This window comes from Mastomys coucha, unplaced genomic scaffold (assembly GCF_008632895.1).
Source record: "Mastomys coucha isolate ucsf_1 unplaced genomic scaffold, UCSF_Mcou_1 pScaffold5, whole genome shotgun sequence".
NCBI classification, from domain to species: Eukaryota; Metazoa; Chordata; class Mammalia; order Rodentia; family Muridae; genus Mastomys; species Mastomys coucha.
Window position 1 is genome coordinate 24,732,907 of NW_022196911.1, and position 18,207 is coordinate 24,751,113.

Sequence of the window (18,207 nt, forward strand, 5' to 3'; positions counted from 1 at the left end):
ACCTGGCAGGCTGGGTGCTGGAAGATGGGGTGGGTGCCGGGTCAGTAAAGACATGCTCTGTGAGAGGCCCGGGCTGGACTGTCGTTGCTTCTGACTCGCTGGGACCAGAGTCTGGCACCTCTGTAGCTTCTGTGGCTTCCTCTGTGGACTGGGATGGGTTGACTTTCCCATTGGCAGTGGCTGCCACATCCCCTGTGGAAAGAGGAGTAAGCCTGGCAAGTGGAGGAAGAGGAATGTGGGGATGGGGAGAAGAGGATCTAGGACTCACCCTGTCCCTTGTCCAGTACTGGGGTGTCTCCTCGGGAGGAACAGTTGCTATGTGGTACATTGCAGCGGGTGGCACACCCCACTAGGGTGATGCCAGCCAGCACACCATCAGCACCCGAGTCTTCAGGGTTCACATCACTGTCTAGGAGCATCTCCCCAGGGGGATAGTCACTGTCACTGGCCGCTGGGGGAAAAATTTCCAGTCCATCAGTCCAACATCACAAAGCTCCATCTCAGTGAAGGCAGTAGGAGACAGGAACTGCCTCCGTGGCTGGCTCTGCTGTCAGCCACCTAGTCACACACAGCCATGCCTGGGATTCTCAGGCCTAGGGTCAGGTTTATAGGTCAGCACTAAGAAGTAATGCTCTGCTCTATCATACTCAAGATCCTGAAGGACTCCAAGGATAGAGGCTATCCCAGCAAATAGGTTTCAAGGAGTAGAGGCTATCTGAGCAAATAGGTTTTAAAGCAGAGACATGTAGGGCTCTTAGCACTATCCTGGGGCTGGGCTAAAAGGTCATGAGGCTGCTGTCGTGGGGTGAAGCCAGGACCTTTGCCTGTACCCCGGAGAGCTTTGTCCCGGACTCACATTCCTAGCAGGTCTCCAAACTCTACTTATTCTATATGTCAGTCCTACCTGGCTGAAAAGGAAGGGCTACCCGCCTCGAGCACCAGCTTTGCAGGGCAGTCCACAGGCAGCAGTGCCTGCTGTTGGACAGCACCTGGCAGTGGGAGCCCCAGCTCACCAGGAATGCTGGAGATACACAGGACGTGGGCATTGCAGACTGTGAACTGATCCACAATTGTGCCTGGCTGGTTGGCATCAATGATCACCACCTTGCTGGTGGTCAGGGTGCTGGTGAGGATCCATACCCGACTGGAGGTAGCATCCGCCTCAGGGGCCTCCTTTGCCTGTTTCAGAGCATATCAGAGGGAAATCAAAGCTAGTGCCTGAACTTGGTGTCAACATGAATCAGGGAATCTCTGGGACTTCCTAAGATCTAGCTTTTTTTTTTTTTTTAAGACAGGGTTTCTCTGTGTAGCCTTGGCTGTCCTGGAACTCAATCTGTAGACCAGGCTGGCCTCGAACTCAGAAATCCGCCCGTCTCTGCCTCCCAAGTGCTGGGATTAAAGGCGTGCGCCACCACTGCCCGGCAAGATCTAGCTTTGAATATGGCATCAATGGATAGTTATCCTCCCCTACAGCCCGCAGAACCATATCTTGATGGTTCATTTCTAAGAGGAAACTATGAACTTGGAGAGGCAATTCTCATGGCCTGTCAGTCAAGCTGTGACTGTGCTCTGGGATTCATTGCAAATCATTGGACCTCTCCAATGAGCAGTCCTCCTGATGCCTACTTTACTATATGATAAAAGGTATGCCTGGTTCTCCCACGCCCTCTGTTACCAAGGGCAGTAGACAGTCCCATTGCTCCACAGGCCAGGAGGAAACCTGGACTACAGAGAGGCAGCAGTGGTATCTTAGATGCTGCAGCACCTGCTTCCTGTCTCAGACTGATAGAGGAAAAGGGATGCACTGTTACCAAGGTGTGGTCACTTACTGCCAGAACCTGCAGGAAACTATCTAGAGACTTTATGTAGGGTAAAACCACATACTGACCTTCTTCTTCTCAGGTGATGGGTGTGTGCTTTTGGGTTCACCTTCTCCTTCCCGGTCGCAGGTCAGAGGGTCTCGACCTGGTGCAGGTTTGGGTCCATTGCTAGAGTCCTCTTCATTTGGCTTCCACCCACTCAAGTTGACACCAGCAGCACACCACAGCTGCAAGAACAGGACTGTGAGGTCTTGGTGCACCAGCTTCTCTGTGCCTCCCAGGGGCTACAGTAATGGAGACTACCCTTTGTCCAGGGTTCCCTTTGGGGGCCTCTGAGAAGGGTCAGCAGTGTTCACCTTTGTTGAGGGGTCCTTCTCCACCAGAGGGCGGCAGTACACAGGGACAGGCACATTTTTCATGCGGGTGTCTTCCTGGCCTCCATTGGGGCTCAGCTGCAACAGAGTGGGAGGTTCTGTGGTGTGAGGTCGAAGAAGACACCTGAACCTTCAGAAATCTCAATCAGTTGCCTATTGGCTTCTGGTACACAGTGCACTGGGTCTGGCTCTGCTGGCCCTCTGTGCTGTTTGGTTTTTGCCAATATGACACAAGTTAGAACGACCTGGGAAGAGGGAACCTCAACTGAGGAACTGCCTCCATCAGATTGGTCCGTAGGCATGTATGTGGGAGGTGATCCTGGATTGTATAAGAAAGCAAGTTGCATAATGCAACAGAAAACAAGCCAATAAGCAATGTTCCTCCATGATTTCTGCTTCAGTTTCCCTTGATGATGGAAGTTAAGTCAAATAAACTCATTCTTTACCCAAGCTGGTCTGGTCAGTGTTTTATTATAGAAACAGAAAGCAAACTAGAGTACCCTCAGAGTTACAGATCCGCCAACACTAGGTAGGAGATGGCTCTGCACTACCACTGCGCACTTCTCACAACACCCTCTCCATATCCAGACACCACCCTCTGCCCCAAGTACCTGCTTGTACTTGGCAGGCAGGCTCCATCCACAGGCCTGCAGTCTCCCGTCATCATTGCGCACGTGTTCACGAACCTGGCGGTATTGTTCCCGCTTCTGCTCCCGCCGAGCAGAAGAGGTGCAGTCACTGGGTGAGAGGAATGACAGGTTACATCTGTTCATCTTGAGCCATCTGTGTGAGGCTGGGGCACCCAGGCTCTCACTAGTCTTCCTGGTACAGTGTTCCATGTCTCAGAGCCTGCCTGATTCTACCCTTGCCTTTTCTGGGATGGAGGGGTACTATTTGACTAAAGGTGGCTTTTCCCAATTATGGGGTATGATCCTGTGCTTAAGAGGTCATTTCCAGCAGGGCAGTGGTGGTGCACGCCTTTAATCCCAGCACTTGGGAGGCAGAAGCAGGCAGATTTCTGAGTTCGAGGCCAGCCAGGTCTACAGAGTGAGTTCCAGGACAGCCAGGGCTACACAGAGAAACCCTGTCTCAAAAAACAAAAACAAAAAACAAAAGAGGTCATTTCCAGCTGTTCTGGGGCCTGCCCTGTTGCTGGGCAGCAACTGTGTAACCTAGGTGAGATTACCAGTAGTTACTCACAAGAATAGTAGCAAGAAGCTTAACTAAGTGTTGGGGCAGTGCTCAGACCCGCAGGTCATACAGAGGAGGTAAGAGTATTGTGGGACCCAGCACAGTCTTCAAAGTCTAAGAGAATGGTTTCTTGGAACTGTAGTCCCTTCCAAAAGGCATTCAGACAGAACTCAGGGGCTAGTTTTTGCTGGGGTAGTGGGCCTAGAGAGAAGGTATCATCTTTCCTGCCCTTGGTAACTTCTGTCCCACAGTACAGTATATTAAAAGTCTGCTCTCCAACTTCAAGTATGGAGTGGACAGACTTAGGACACTTGGCCCCCTCCCCTTAGTAGGCTGGAGGAGCAGGGGGCTAGGGATACCTACTCATCAGGGAAGAACTCCAGGGGTCGGCTGCCGGCTGAGATCTGGCACATAGCATGGCTGCGACGCTGGCTAAAGCCAGCTGCAGTGGGTGATTTGTAGTGAATGTTCACAGATGGGTAGGACCGTTTGGCTGGAGGCGGGCTGGATGAGGAGCTGAAGAGGCGGCTAAAGCTGCATGGAAACACAGACAAGTGAGCCAAGTGTGGAACAGTAGTAGGCTGATGAAAGCCTCTCCTTCCACAGAGCACCATACTCACAACTGCCAGATAGTAGACTTCTTCTTCTCCTGGACAGATGGGTGTTCCCTTGATGCTCTGTAGGGAAGAGTAAAGGAGGAGCTGAACCGAGTGACCCTGGAGCCCTCCAAACTATTCCAACTCTCTGGGGAAAGGAAGTGTGGTGCAGGGCAGCCAATTCTACAACCCCATCTCAGGAAAAATAGAACCAACCAGAGCCATGAACTAGTTCAGGAACTGTCAAGGGAAATGCAGAGGGGCATACCTGATCATTTCGGTCCACCTCACGGCCTCCTGCAGCTCCATGAGGCGTTCCTTGTACTGGTTACGTTCCATGAGCACTCGGGCCATTTCCACCCTTGTGAAGCGTCGGCGCTGGGCCATGGGGATTTTGTCCTGCAGAGGGGGAAAATGTGGTCCTCCAATGAGAAATGGAGGACAGTCAAGCATATATGGCTTCCTTCTGAGATGTCTACCACCTAGGTGGGGATACAGTTGGGACAAATGATGATGGAATGGAGGTTAGAGTGTCAGGGTAGCCAATATGGGGTTTGCCACTCTTCTCTCCAAAGCTGTACCCTGAGCTTGAACAGAATGAACTTAAGGGAGTTGAGAAAAAGTGCACAGGGAGCAGGTCCTCCCTGCACATGGCCTCACCTACCTGGAATCTGCTTCTGCCAATGTATGGTAAAGAAGGCGGAGGCCTGGTCTAGCCACTCTTTCATACTCAAGTGGGCACAATCCACATTCTCACATTTGCTAGACTATCCTGAGATGAAATCTCTAACTATGTCCCTGACTGAGCAGATGAGTAACTGCTCTGTTAGAAGGGACCCAGTCTGTGGTCCTAAAGGTATTCTGGTACAGAGTGACAAACTGTGCTGCCTGGACTTGATTTTGGGAAGTGATATGAAGTGCAGGCTCAGGGTTTGGTGGCACTGCCCAGGCTGCAGATGCATACCAGCAACATCTGGTGCTGCTTCTGCAGCCTCTTTGGTAACACAAAACCTGCTGGACTGCAGAAAGCATCAGTAAGTAAGGGAACAAATGTGACCCCACCTCAGTTTAGGGGGTGGGGGTGGCGATCTGCCAAAGGAGTGGTCTGATGCCATTAAGTCACTCAATGGAATGGGAGAACATGCACTGGCTTTAGAGGTCACAAGTGAGGGGTGAGGAGGGCCCAGAAGAATAAGCAAATCTAGGAAGCCCCGCCATGCCAGCCCACCCATGCCCACAGGTTAATAGTGGATATACCAATTCTGTACAGAGATAGCTGCTTACATCCTCCACCTCTTCTCTGGGCTCACGGCGGGCGGTTACTGCCTCTGACTTGACTCTATAGGATGAGGGAAAGAGCAGGCAGGGTAAGAGCCCTGTCAAATGTGCTTCACAGCCCAGACATTTGGCTGCTCTAACCAAAATGAGGGTGATCCAAGCCTAAGAGGGAGTAAATCAAGTTATTCTGGTGGGTAGGCAAGTCCAAAGCAGGTGGTTTCCACAGGCCTTCCCTACACTGCCCCTCCCATGTCAGAGGGTCGAGAACCAGGATGCATCATTTCCAAGACCTTGTGGCTTTGATCTTGGCTTATCAGAAGGCTGAGAAGCAGAGGTATGGGGTGCTCAAGTAGTCAGAGGTCCCTGATCAGCCCTGCAATCCTGAATGAAGAATGGGGTGAGAGCTGGAGCTGAGCATGGCAGCACCATTCTCAGAAGGTGATAGAAAGCAGGACCCTGTACCTGGCGAGGACAGAGGACTTGGGAGGAGACAAGGGGGTGGTCAGACAACGGACCTACCTAGTGGCTGGACCTTGAACAGTGAATACACAAAGCTACTAGGGCAAACAGGGAGCTCTTAGATGTTAGAAGTAGTATTAAAGACAGAGAGGTGAGGTGGCAGCTTGGACACCCAGTGCAAAGCCCAAGTCTCGGTGTTCTTACCTTTTCAGTTCTTCTTCAAGCTCTTTGATTCGGTTCTCTAGCTTGACTTTGGCTTGTTTGGCTGCTTCCAGTTCACCCTTTAGCACCTCCTGTTCTCCTGACAGTTGGTCAACCTTAGCAATGAGGTCATTCTTCACCACATTCAAAGCATTTCTTTCAAGGGAAGAAAAGATGAGGGGTTAATGACAGTCAATGTGTATTCTTTTTTGACAAGGACTTCTATTTGTTTTATTTTGAGACAGAGCTTTGCTATGTAGCTAGCTTCAAATTGTACTTTTGTACAATTTGTCTGTCTTTTGAATATGAAGAATACAGGCCTGAGACACACCCTTGCAGGCATATCCTGGCTTAGAATGGGAACATCTGTTTGACTTGGGTATCGAATGGAGTACTCATCCTGGCTGAAGGTTACTTACAGTAGCTTTTTGGAGGAACCACTCAGGAGTCCTATGGGCTCCTACTACAAGTGATAGTAATAGTCATGTTTCAGGGGCCATCCAAGCATGAGTTGGGCCCCGCTGGTACCGAGGACACTTACTTTGTCTCTAGAAGCTGTGAGTTCTCCAGCAGCAGGTTCCCCACTTCTTTGCCCATTCCTGAAATGAAAGGTAGGGAAGTTTCCCTTGAGCCCCTAAATGGACTGTGTTCTATTGAATCTACCTCTGCCACAGAGTAGCCTTGTGCCTTAAGATGGGAAGGGCTGAGGGTCTGATACTCCCACCTGCAGGGTATTTCAGCCAGACCAGGAGAGGTCCCTGGCCTCATCTAGAGCCAACAGGAAGCCCTGGTTTTCCCTGGGTTCACATTCAGAGGCCTAGAATAAACCTTATAGCAGGCCCTGGAATAGGCTTTGTGAAACCACTTCACTCCCTGCCCTCAACAATGTCCCCACTCCTGCTCCATAGTTTACTCACAATGAACCAAGGCCTTTCAATGCCACCCATTGGTAAACAAGTGCTGGCACTGTGACAAAGGATAGAGATGGCACAGAGAAAACATTTGCCCCAAGGATGAGTTATTGCAGTTGCAGTCCACCATGAGGTTACATATAGGTCTAGAGAACCTGGCCTTGGCAGTGGGGTCAGGAAATATGTAGAGGGAATGGATGTGAGGACAGGAGCTTTTCATGGAGAACTGACACAGCCCTTCCACCAAAAGACAAGGTCTCTCTTATAATCTTCAAAGTACATAATTTAAACCTCAGGTTAGCCTTCATCTATATTTTTGCCTGAAACAGCAGAGGCACAGTGAAGTGCTAGTCTCAGTTCATCCTGATGCCCACTTTGACCTCCTTTGCTTCAAACAAGGACCTGCTTTTCCCTGGTAAGCTAAGAGGGAACACCAGGTACGTGGTCTGTCCTGGGCCTTTGGATCCTCTCAGAGACTGGCAGTGGTTTATCCATGGTGACCAGCAGCTTGGAGGAAAGGCCACCTCCCACCCCAGCTGAAACAGAATGGAAAGATGGCACCTCACCCCAGGCCTGAGGTACCTGGAAACCCTGAAGCCCCACTCACTGCCACTGGCCCACAAAGCAAAGGGCTCATGAAGCATGAGAAGATGTTGGATAGAGAGAGGAGGCCAGAAAGAGGAAAAACAGACACTTAAGCAGGGCCTTGGCCTTACCAAAAAAATCATCGCGCACTACGGGAGCATCCCAGTCCCACAGGAGACGGGCAACAGGGCAGGAGGAGGGAGAGAAAAGAAGCGTGTTAAGCCTATGTAGACAGCAAAGTAGGGGGGTATTGGGGGCCACTTCTGGTTGGGTTAGAGTTGGCAGCAGAGGGGACAGAGGGCAGGAGGTGGGGTGAAGCCAGGGATTCTTGTGAAATTTTATCTGTGGGCAACAGAGCAGACAGTCAGAGGAAACCACACAACGAGAAGCTGTGCCCAGGGGCTTGGCTGCCAATGAACACACTAAAGGGCCATAATTATAGGGGCAGATGGGCCTCAGGGCCTCCTGTGCACAGCAGTTCAGGCTAGCTACCCAGGTGGACTACAACTGGCAGGGGCCTCATGGCACCTTTATCTTCTAGGGTATGTTGTCTTATGTTCCTTGTGGCTCTTGTAGATCCTTCAGAAGTGGCCCCCAGTGGCCTTTTTAGGCTTGAAGATGAGGGTCATATATTAAGAGTCTGTGTCAGTGGTCAGTGGAGCAATCCCATCTGGGCATTTTTGGCAGTAGCAGCTTGGGAGCAAAGCGCATGGCTGAAGGGGTTAAGTGGCCTGGAGCAGCCAGACAGAAGTCAGTGGTCAGAGTGCACGGCCCTTGGTGATGGTCAGCAGCAGGGGAAAGTCCCACCCCTGCTTCAGTTGCTCTCCACAGTAGAAAGAGGGGACCACATGGAGACAAACAGGGGAGATACATACCTGAGAACTCCCCTGGGCAGCGTCCAGTGAAGCAGAGACAAGAAAGGAAGCAACAAAAATCAATCAGTGACTGGAACCAACAAATAAATTATTATTTTTTAAAAAAAGCAACAATGATTCAAAACCATTCCTATGCTGATGGACACAAAAACCAAAACACTTTAGCAGGTCCAGAATACATCACATCCCATGGATAAAGAAATCCTAAAGGGAGAATCCCTTCATTCCTCTTCAAGGGACCTAGAGTACCCAGTTTTAGTTCAGCTCTGCCAGACATCTGTAGTACCCAGTGGTAGGCTAGCACCCAACAGACCTCAACAATTCCTATAAAGAGAAGGGTGTGTGTGTGTCGGTGAGTAAACAATACCAAGTTCACTCCTCCAGAGTGAACTAGCCATGACGGCAGTGCATACAAAGATGTGTGCCTGGAGATGGGTTTAGGGGTCTCCTGTTCAGCCGAGCACTTATAGGAGTCCAGGGAAGGAGGACATAACCTTGGGTGAGGGACACAAAGACGATAAGAAGGGAGTAAGGATTCTACTATGAAGAGAAAATAAATCAAACAGTAGTGGGGGCTGGGGACATGGAGGGCTGCGCACAGACCTCACTGGGTGTAGGCCTCTTCAGTACAGACTACTAGGGGAAATGGGACTAAAGTGAGGGAACACTGTGTCTCCAATAGTTAGAGGAAAGAACTCTGTTCTGCCTGTATACTTCCTAGGGAAGAAAAGCAGCATGAAAACCCTTTTGATTTAAATAAGAAAATAATGTTTGTCATAGAAAGTAAGCAGAGTCCCAGCTCAGAGGCATTACTCTTTGCTCACACCTCTCTAGATAGCACACTATACTATCTGCCCTCCCAGGCAGCTAGTTTGGTAACCTGGACTCTAAGCACCTCGGGTGCTGTTCATAACTGCTCATCACCATCTACTCCTGTTGTATGAAAGGCAGCCATTATTCTATGTGAGCATGCAGGCACTAGGTACATATCACCTGAGACCCTTGCAGAGCTCTACATAGGGAGCAGGTACATCAGCTTAATGACTCATTTCACACTCACTTTTCATGAACCATGAAGCTGAGTAGTTTTTATGTGGTTGATGTATCATCTGTGGTTTTCTATTTATCCTTTGCTGGTTTTCTATTGTATTTGATTTGCTTCAGTGGTACAGAACACCCACACACATACTTTCTTGTCTTTTTCTTTGGTTCTGAGTGTTGGAGATCAAACTGACTTCTGCTAAGCATATGTTCTACTACTGAACACACACATACTGAGAGCACACACATACTCAGTAATTATCACCGTCACACATACGGACACTTTCTTTGATGGTTTTGATCATGCAGAGACCCAGCTAATTATTATTCTTTAATATTCTTCCTCAGCTCCATTCCCCTTGTAATTTTGTTTAAATATTGGATCAACCTAGAATTTCTATTTTATAAGATCAGGCAACCATCTTATTACAATATGAACCGAAGCTCATTTTTGTGCAAACAGCTCTGACTCATCATCCTCATACACAAGTGTGTCTACTTCTCAAGGAGATCTGTCTCTAGACATCTACAACTGGTTACTACATGGAGTAGTCTACTATGAAGGAATGAATCTGAGCACCACGCAGGTTGGGTCTGCATGTCACAATTTGTATCTCCCAAGCAAGGGAATTGCTTGACTTCTTTGAGGATCAGCTTCCTTACTTGAACATGGGGAACATATCGCCTTACCACTGGTGCGTGCTCTGATGTTCCCAGAAGACAGTGCAGGCAGAGGTAGGCATGATACTTCTACTCCTAAAACATCCATTCTGTAATATGTGTTTTCCTCATCATTTCTGAAACCTTTCATGGGTGCAATAACTGGCAACTTATTTATTCACTTTTCTAGTTCTTTTACATCCCACCGTAGTTGCCCTTCCCCACCTGTAGTGGCTATTCCTGGTTGTCAACTTGATTGTATCTGAAATGAACTGCAATCCAGAATTGGAGGGCTCACCTGGCCCTAATCTGGAGGCTGAGAGATAACAAGTTTCTGACCTGAATCTTGGCATGGAGATCTTGAGGTGTAGTGGCTACGAATCCCAGAGGATTGAGATAGAAAGATCTACGAGTTCAATCGGGGTCAGCTGGGGTTAAGGGTGTGGTAACACCTTTAACCTGGGCCACACCTTTTGCTGGAGACCTATATAAGGAAGAAGGAAAGCTCGCTCTTTTTTTTTTCAGTTGCTTGCCTTGTGGGACTGAGCAACTGCTGGATCCTCGGACTTCCATTCATAGCTGCTGCCAACCATTGTTGGGAGTGGATTGTTGGGAGCTGGACTACAGACTGTAAGTCTGCAATAAATTCCTTACTACATCGAGACTATCATAACTTCTGTGACTCTAAAGAACCCTGACTAATAAACCATCCTCCTCTCCTCCCAGTCTCTTCCACCACTTCCCTCTCTTTTTTTGTAATTGCGCGTCTTAAAATAGTGTATGCTGCTATTGCTGGTGTCTTATGTGTGATACATACAGTGTATGTCAGGGCAGGTATCTTTTACTTCCTTCATAGCTGAGATGCATGGAGCTGAAAGCCGAGTCTCCTGGGAAGGGGGCTTGCTGCTATAATCGTAGCTGATGACCACCTACTCACTTAGACTGTGCTTGTGAGAATACAGCATCTTTCTCTCTCCTGCCTGAGAGCCGTTCATGTCTCTACATCTACACAGGTTGCTCTGGTATGCTTACTCACTGTATCCTCCTGTATGTTCCATATCATCTTTAAAACCACATGAATGGCTGTGGCCACAAGCCAGGAGGGCCCCTGGGTGGTATCTATCTAAGTAGAGGAGACAGACCCCAGCTCATGCCTCCAGAGCTTGGTCACCATAATAAGTCATTTGTCACTGTATTCACAGACTGTACAGCAGTGGGTTCTGCCTGAGCTCCTTATGGCCATCTGACTTCCTATTTCCACAAACAAAACAAAACAACAACAACAACAACAAAGGGAGCTCTAGAACACCTGCCACCAAGACTGAGTCTCATGGCAACCTTAGCTCAGGGTGGACACTGTCCCACAGAAATGAGAGCAAAGCAACACACAGAGAGGGATTCATCTTTCTTGTGCCAGAATATGACTCTGATGTTTGCTTCCTCAGAACACACTCCATCACTTGCTGTGTGCAGCGGTGGTGTCACACATAAACTCATAACCTGGACATTAAAGGCACCTCACAGACCATTCCCTGTGCTCCCATGTATCTGAACCTGCCCCCCCTTCACTTACTTGATGATGGTCTTGCCCTACTTGACCTGTGGAACAATAAGAAGTAGTAGTAGAGTCCTACAGTGTTCTGCTTATAACTGAATATCTAGGCCTGTGGGAGAAGCCTGTCCCTTTTCCCAGCAAGTAGAGGTGTGGCCCTGCAGAAACCCAGGAATGGCTGCCATAGGTGTGTTCTAGAACCAGCTGATAATCCAGAGCATGGTGTGAGCCCTACTCCTAGCACTTAGCTGCCCACAAGGGACATTCAGTGGATACCAAGTGCTCAAGCAGTATACCTCTGTGAATAAATTAAAAAAAAAAAAACAAAAACAAAACATAAACTGGAGACTTTAGGAAAAGTTCAAAAAAGAAAGAATTTACTTTAGTAATATTATGAAATAAAAGTCCTCAGTCCAAAGGAATATAAAACCTTTCCTTCATCATAACTAACTCAATAAAAAGACCAACAGAGTCCAAGTGTCAAAGAGTCATGGGCTGTGTTTACCTAGGAGATCAGCTCCCTCGTCCACATCCCCGATGACCTCAGACCCCGCCGTAGATAGTTCATGATACAAGGAGTCAGTGTTGATTCCAAAAGCTTTGTTGACAATTCCCTGGGTTGGGCTGTTGGGATACATACATAAAGAGCAGTGAGGAACAGCACTGCTGTGACATGACAGCAGCCCTCCAGGCTTGTGTTGAGGTCTGCAACTGAAGTATCTTCCAAACCCCCAACACTAAAAGCATATGGTACTACCTTGAGGCTGCAGACGGTAGATATTTAGAGGTACTAGGATCTGAGCCCTTTCTAAATTCTGGGACTCCATGAAGTAACCATATGCTTCCCTCATGATATACCACAGGCCAAAGGCTAAAGCCTTGAAGCTTCTAGAGTTGTGAGTTGAAATCGACCCCCCCTTTATCATTATTGCTTGTTTATATTTATTTATCTAGGCTTTATGAGACAGGGTTTCTCTGTGTAGTCTTGAACTCACAGACACCATCTGCCTCTGCCTCCTGAGTGCTGTGATTAAAGGCTTGAGTCACCACAGTCTGGCTAATCTTTCTTATTTTTAAATGGATGATTTCAAGTATTTTTTCACAGGGATAGGAAGCTGACTGATATACCTGTTCAGTGACAACCCTGCAATGTGGGTACAGACATAACTGGGATATGACAATGATACCCCATGACCTCCAAGCACACTGAGCCCCTCATCCAGAGCCTGGCTGAATGAGCACCTGCTTCCTGTACGGTCCAGACGGGTTTCTGGACACACATCCAGCTCTGGGGTGGAGTCAATAATGTCCTGAACATCGGACCACTCATCACTGCTGCCCATGCCTAGTACAGAACACAGGAAACCTTGTGTCAGTGGACAGCCTGAAAACTTGCCCTATTCACAAAGGCTTCCCAGGCTCACATCTACAGAATCCACACTATCTTCCACTAGATATGACTGTCAAAAAAGGGTTGCCCCCCGCCCCGGTACTGGCCAGGTGGATGGAGACTCCTGTACTATGGGAGTCTAGGGAGGAGGGACTGTAACAAAAGTATGCACCACTGAGGGAAGAGCCCACTCCATGCCTGCCCGCCCTGTGTAAGTTTCAAAACTGGGTTTTTTCCTTTGGTAACTGGGTCTTTCATTCATCCCCCCAGCTTTCCCCTTCCTCGGGTGTAGTCTCATACACCCTAGGCTAGTCTTGAACTCCTAATCCTCCTGCCTCTACCTACTAAGAGCTGGAAATTACAGATGTATACCACTGTGACCAGCTTGGAGTCTGGTCTTTAAGGAAGTGATCAAGTAAAATGAGGCTATGTGGCTCACCTCACTCAACAGGGGTCCTTACAAGATTACACACAGACATACTGTGAGAACACAGGGAGTTGGCCCTCTATAAGCCCAGCAAGAAAGAGCTCAGGAGAGACTTCCTGCACCTTGGTCCTCATCTTCCTACCTTCAAGACAGCTATTTAAACTGCCTACCTGTGGTTCGTGCTTAGAAGCCTTAGCTATTCTATCTGCTCAAGCTAAAGCTCAATGAGGAAGAGGTGATAGTGAGCAGCAGGTCCGTGTCCTCTCCCCAGGGACGGGAGGGTTGGCAGGGCTCTGGACAGACAACATACCAATACTGACATTCCGCATCTCTTGGGTGACCTGGACCTCCATGTTACGGCTATTGCGCTTCTCTCGGGCCCGCTTGTTGTTCTTTGTGACACTGCCATAGTCCCCCAGGGGCTGTAGGCTCTCGTTGAGTGGCGTGACCGCTGCTGAGGGCACGGAGGATGTGGGTGTGTTGGACTTGGTACCTGTGGTACTGGGTGTTGCAGCTGCTGAGGACTGGCCTGACTCAGACATCTCATCATTTGGACACTAGAGCCAAACAAAGAAAGAAGGAAGAACATCACAGTAGGCCATGGTGCCATGGTTAGAGAGGCTGCTGAGGCCCCATGGCTCTGTTTCTCTGCTACATGGTTACAAACAAACAACACTGTGACCAACTGTAGAGGCAGGGAGTCTCCTTTTGGCCTAGTTACTCCTGAACAATGAAGCTCACCCATAGCTGCCCGACTTCCCAGAAGCAGCCACCACCTCACTGAATGGAGTTTTCAGCTTACACCTGCCATAAGACAGTCCAGTATAATAATGAGTGATATGATGCTACACAGAGGACATGGTGGAAGACACAGTGGGTGACCTATGCAGTTGTGGGCTAGTCAGAAACCAATGGCAGACTAGCACGGGGCAAAGGGCTTTACCCAGGGATAAGGAAGTACCTGCTACCTGGCGCTGGGTGGCCAGGTGTGCTGTACACTAAGCTACTTTACTACTACTCCCTCTTACCATTTCTAGGACACAAATGCTCTGCCCTGGCTGAGGACAGTGGTAGAGAGGGGCAGTGTTCCTCTGATTCTATGGCTGAGACCTGCTAAGGAGATCATGAAAGCTTCTTTCACACATCAATAGAACCAAAGGTTAGTCATGAACACAAATTCTGCTTTAATAACACGGGAACTGTTCTGGAGGAAACTCAGGCTCTTAGGGAAGCCAGCTTGCTAACCTTATAAATCTTGTGAGGGGAAAAAAGGCACTCAACTGAAGGGTATAAAACAAAAATCACACATTTTATTCTTGTGCTCTTTCCGGATAAAACTATTAGACACTCGCAATAAAAACTGTCCCCAAACATTAATTGACAAATGTAAATGACACGTGACTATGAGGAGGTGCCCTGGTTATCCCAGGTAACAGTTACCCTTCAGATGCTTCTGATTCTCTGCTGTGAAGGCCAAGGAAAATGACTAAGCATCTCATATATGCACTGTCCTGGGTTCTAGAGTTTTGTCTTCCAGAGAGAGAGCATGTCTTCAGAAAAGTGTTCTGTTGGTGAAGATGTTCACCAGGGTGTAGTGAGGAAAAAAAAAAGTACATGGCTCTGTACAGAGCTGGGTAAATGCAGAGATAGGAACTCAGGGTCTCAGAGGTCAGAACTGGTTCTATGGATGCCTTTGCTCAACTCACTGGATCAATGCCAGGACCTAGCATGAGTCTTTCAGTACTGGATATAGTCATGTCTTCAAAGGACAAGGTTCTGGCTTTATCTACCAAGCTGCCTTATCTCTAAATAAACAATTGTGCAGGGGTTGCTTGGCAAAGGACAGCTCTCTTGTCAGAACGATGGTGTTCCTGCCATCAAGTGAGTGAAGCTCAAGGATGCTGCTCTATATCCTACAGTGGCCACCATGGCCCATAGCCAAACACAATTCAGTCCTAGCCAGCAATGCAGAGGCAAGAATCCTTACACCAGCATGCAGTCCAACTATCTTGGAAACGGCTCTGTAACAAAATTGTAGCTCTGTATCTGGATCCATCTTCTGCCCAGTACAAAAGAGAAAATTTTTTTTCTTCATATCCTTGTTGAGCATGGTCAAAAGAGGCGAGCATGGTTCACATGGAGCCTTTGAGATGTAGCTCTCAAAAGACTTGTGTTTGCCTCTCTTCAGAGTCATTCAGGTGCCTTCCAGATGTAGACATCTGCTGCTGCCACCCAGTAAAGGGCAAAAAAGAAATTCCAAGCAGGCCAGGAAGAAGCCAGGGGTATGAGTCCCACTCATTTCCACACCTTTCCGTAGTGTTCATGTTCTGCTGCCTATAATGGGGCATTCTGCCTTCTGGCTGTGCCTCCCCCAGTGCCCCAGCTCTGTTATCCTACAGGGCCACACTTACCCAGGGGATAGACCCCCCTGGCCACCACTTACCTAGGGCAAACCTCTCAACCTCCTAAACATCAACGGGGAGCAGTGACCTCCAAATGTATTGCAAAGAACCCACACTCTTAGCGGTCATTCCTCACCATGAGTAGTCACAACTGTTTGGTTAAAACACTACAGTATATAAAAACAAAAAACAAAACAAAAAACAAACAAAAATTAAGAAATTAGAAAAACCTTCAAATATGGAACATGAAATAAAAAGAACTTAATGTGTAATTACTTTTTAAAAATAAGAAAAATCAAATAAAACATACAACAAACTAAAACACAAAACATCATGGTTTAAGAGAGAAAAATGATTTCAGACAACACAGTAGAGACAGAAAAGACATGGTAAGAAGAAAAGCTGGTAAAGCATGGGCCTGAGTAGGTGCCTAGAGCCAGGGTGGGTCAGGTATAGGTTCCCATGGCATTCTGAAGTTCTTGTAGCTTCGGCAAATGCTTAAAGGGAAGCCTTCTAACAGGTTTGGTGTGAGAGAAGCTGAGTGAGCAAGCATGAAAAGCTGGCATAAAGGCAAGGCCATATCTAGATGGCTAGGAATAGGAGAGTTCTTATGGATCTTGGTGCCTTCTTCTTAGGGCACATACACTGGTAGGACAGTGAGACAGGGCATCAGCACCTCTGTCTTGCAGATACACTCACTGCCTAAAACAAGAGTAGAAGCAGTGGGTCACTTTCTGACACAGCCTGCAGCACACAATAGCCCCTGTAGGCAAGCTGGACACAGGAAGGACAGTAGGCCAAGAGCAACAGCAGGAAATTTCAGAAGTCCTGGACCCCACATCCATCAAGTCCAGAGGCTCAAGAGCATGTCCCCCCAATTTCCTCTGTGAGGAACTTTTTACCAAAGGGCATCTCCTCCACCCCAGGAAGGCAGTCTCCCTTACCTGACACTGCTGCATCTGCCTTCTAGGTAGTCTAAGTACAATGACCCCACCTCCGCCCCTGTACAAAAAGTGACCTGGAGTCCTGAATGAATGACATGAGCTTTTTAGGGATCTATTTTTGGGGTATCTGTGGGTGGTGGTATCTCTCTTCTCAGCTGAGCAGCCCAAGGCAAGAGCCATTGAATTATCTATGCCTCTGCCAAGCAGAAGCCTCAGACTCTAGATACTGAATATATTCTGGCTGGCATCTAGTCAGAGATAGACATTTATTTGGGGGATATGTTCTAGTTGTTCAGCCTTAATAGACAACTTCCTTGGCTGCAGAGTGGCCTGAGAAACTAAGGGGGCTATCCTAAACTCACAGGGTGCTAGTGTGAGGTCAAACAGAGCAGGAAGCTCATGCATCCTGACACCCCAGCTCTGTTTCTTGTCCCTGTCTCATGTCAGGGCATGGTAGACTAACTCAGGGAAAATAGCAAAGACTGGAGTCCCCTGAGTGGATATGGGATACCAAGTAGTTTGGGGACCCTCACTACACACACGGCTACAAAACCTGGTAGCTGGAGCTGGACTGTAGCTGGCCGAGGTCACTCAGGTGCCAGTGGTCCCCCGCAGGCACGAGCTTGCCCCCCATCTGTGCACGTACCATGCCATCAGCCAGGGGGAAGACATTCAGAGAGGTGGGACGCTCCTTCCTGCTGCAGTAGAAGAGAGGATGATTAGATGGTGCTATGAGAGAGTCAAAGTCCATTTCTTGACACAGAGATACTGCCTATGCTTAAAGTAGCATCCTGTACCCAGACACTAAGCATCATTTCTATACATTCAAGGAATAGGTGGAAATGCTCCTTAACTAGGATTTATGTATTTTCTCCTTCTGTCATGCTCTAATTTAACATTTTAATTTAACTTTATATACATGGTTGGTTTTGCCTACCTGGACATCTCTGTGTACGTGCATGCTTGGTACAACAGAGCTCAGAAGGCACTAGATTCCCTGATACTAGAGTAACAGATGGTTGTGAGCTACCATGTGGGAATCAAACCCAGGTCCTCTGAAGAGTAGCCAGTACTCTTAACTCATCAGCCATCTCTCCAGCCTGCCTATTTTGTCTAATTTTAAACAGAAACAATGTCAGAGCTGGTAATCCTAAAGCAATGCCAACAACAAGAGATTTTTCAATATTTATTGTTTTAAAATTCTGAATGTATGTGTGTGTGTGTACATGACTATAGGTGCCAACTGAGTCCAGAAGGAGTGTCAGATTCTAGAGGCATAGGCAGCTGTGAGCTGCCTCTTCCATGTGCTCAGAGCAGAACCCAAGTCCTCTGGAAAAGCAGTAAGTACTCTTAACAGCTGAGCCATCTCTCCAGCCTTAAAAAGGCTCTTTACTCTTCATTCACTAACCAGTTCTCTGGGACCTCTTGGGTTTGAATGTGAGACTCTCCACCTTGTTTTTTTTTTCTTTTTTTCTTTTTTTCTTTTTTTTTTTTTTTTTTT

The 18,207-nt window shown here is 48.0% G+C and overlaps 1 protein-coding gene across 9 annotated transcripts in view; it reads right to left on the bottom strand.

Annotated features, from left to right (window-relative positions):
• The window catches only part of Mapk8ip3 (mitogen-activated protein kinase 8 interacting protein 3), a 41,045-nt gene that overhangs the window by 4,028 nt on the left and 18,810 nt on the right, over positions 1-18,207 (bottom strand). For 2 of the 9 annotated variants that reach the window (XM_031353966.1, XM_031353964.1), the window contains 18 exons: positions 17,260-17,404; positions 13,671-13,917; positions 12,786-12,888; positions 12,049-12,167; positions 8,291-8,302; positions 7,547-7,564; positions 6,461-6,518; positions 5,923-6,075; positions 5,239-5,320; positions 4,250-4,380; positions 4,006-4,062; positions 3,749-3,919; positions 2,806-2,932; positions 2,177-2,272; positions 1,889-2,047; positions 1,014-1,179; positions 269-451; positions 3-192 (listed from right to left, as the gene is read on the bottom strand). In XM_031353966.1, coding sequence (XP_031209826.1) covers positions 3-192; positions 269-451; positions 1,014-1,179; positions 1,889-2,047; positions 2,177-2,272; positions 2,806-2,932; positions 3,749-3,919; positions 4,006-4,062; positions 4,250-4,380; positions 5,239-5,320; positions 5,923-6,075; positions 6,461-6,518; positions 7,547-7,564; positions 8,291-8,302; positions 12,049-12,167; positions 12,786-12,888; positions 13,671-13,917; positions 17,260-17,404 — 2,217 coding nt within the window. Of the gene's footprint in view, positions 1-2; positions 193-268; positions 452-1,013; positions 1,180-1,888; positions 2,048-2,176; positions 2,273-2,805; positions 2,933-3,748; positions 3,920-4,005; positions 4,063-4,249; positions 4,381-5,238; positions 5,321-5,922; positions 6,076-6,460; positions 6,519-7,546; positions 7,565-8,290; positions 8,303-12,048; positions 12,168-12,785; positions 12,889-13,670; positions 13,918-15,803; positions 15,919-17,259; positions 17,405-18,207 lie in introns of those variants that run through there. The other 7 variants (XM_031353970.1, XM_031353969.1, XM_031353967.1 and 4 more) reach the window with 6 other exon arrangements.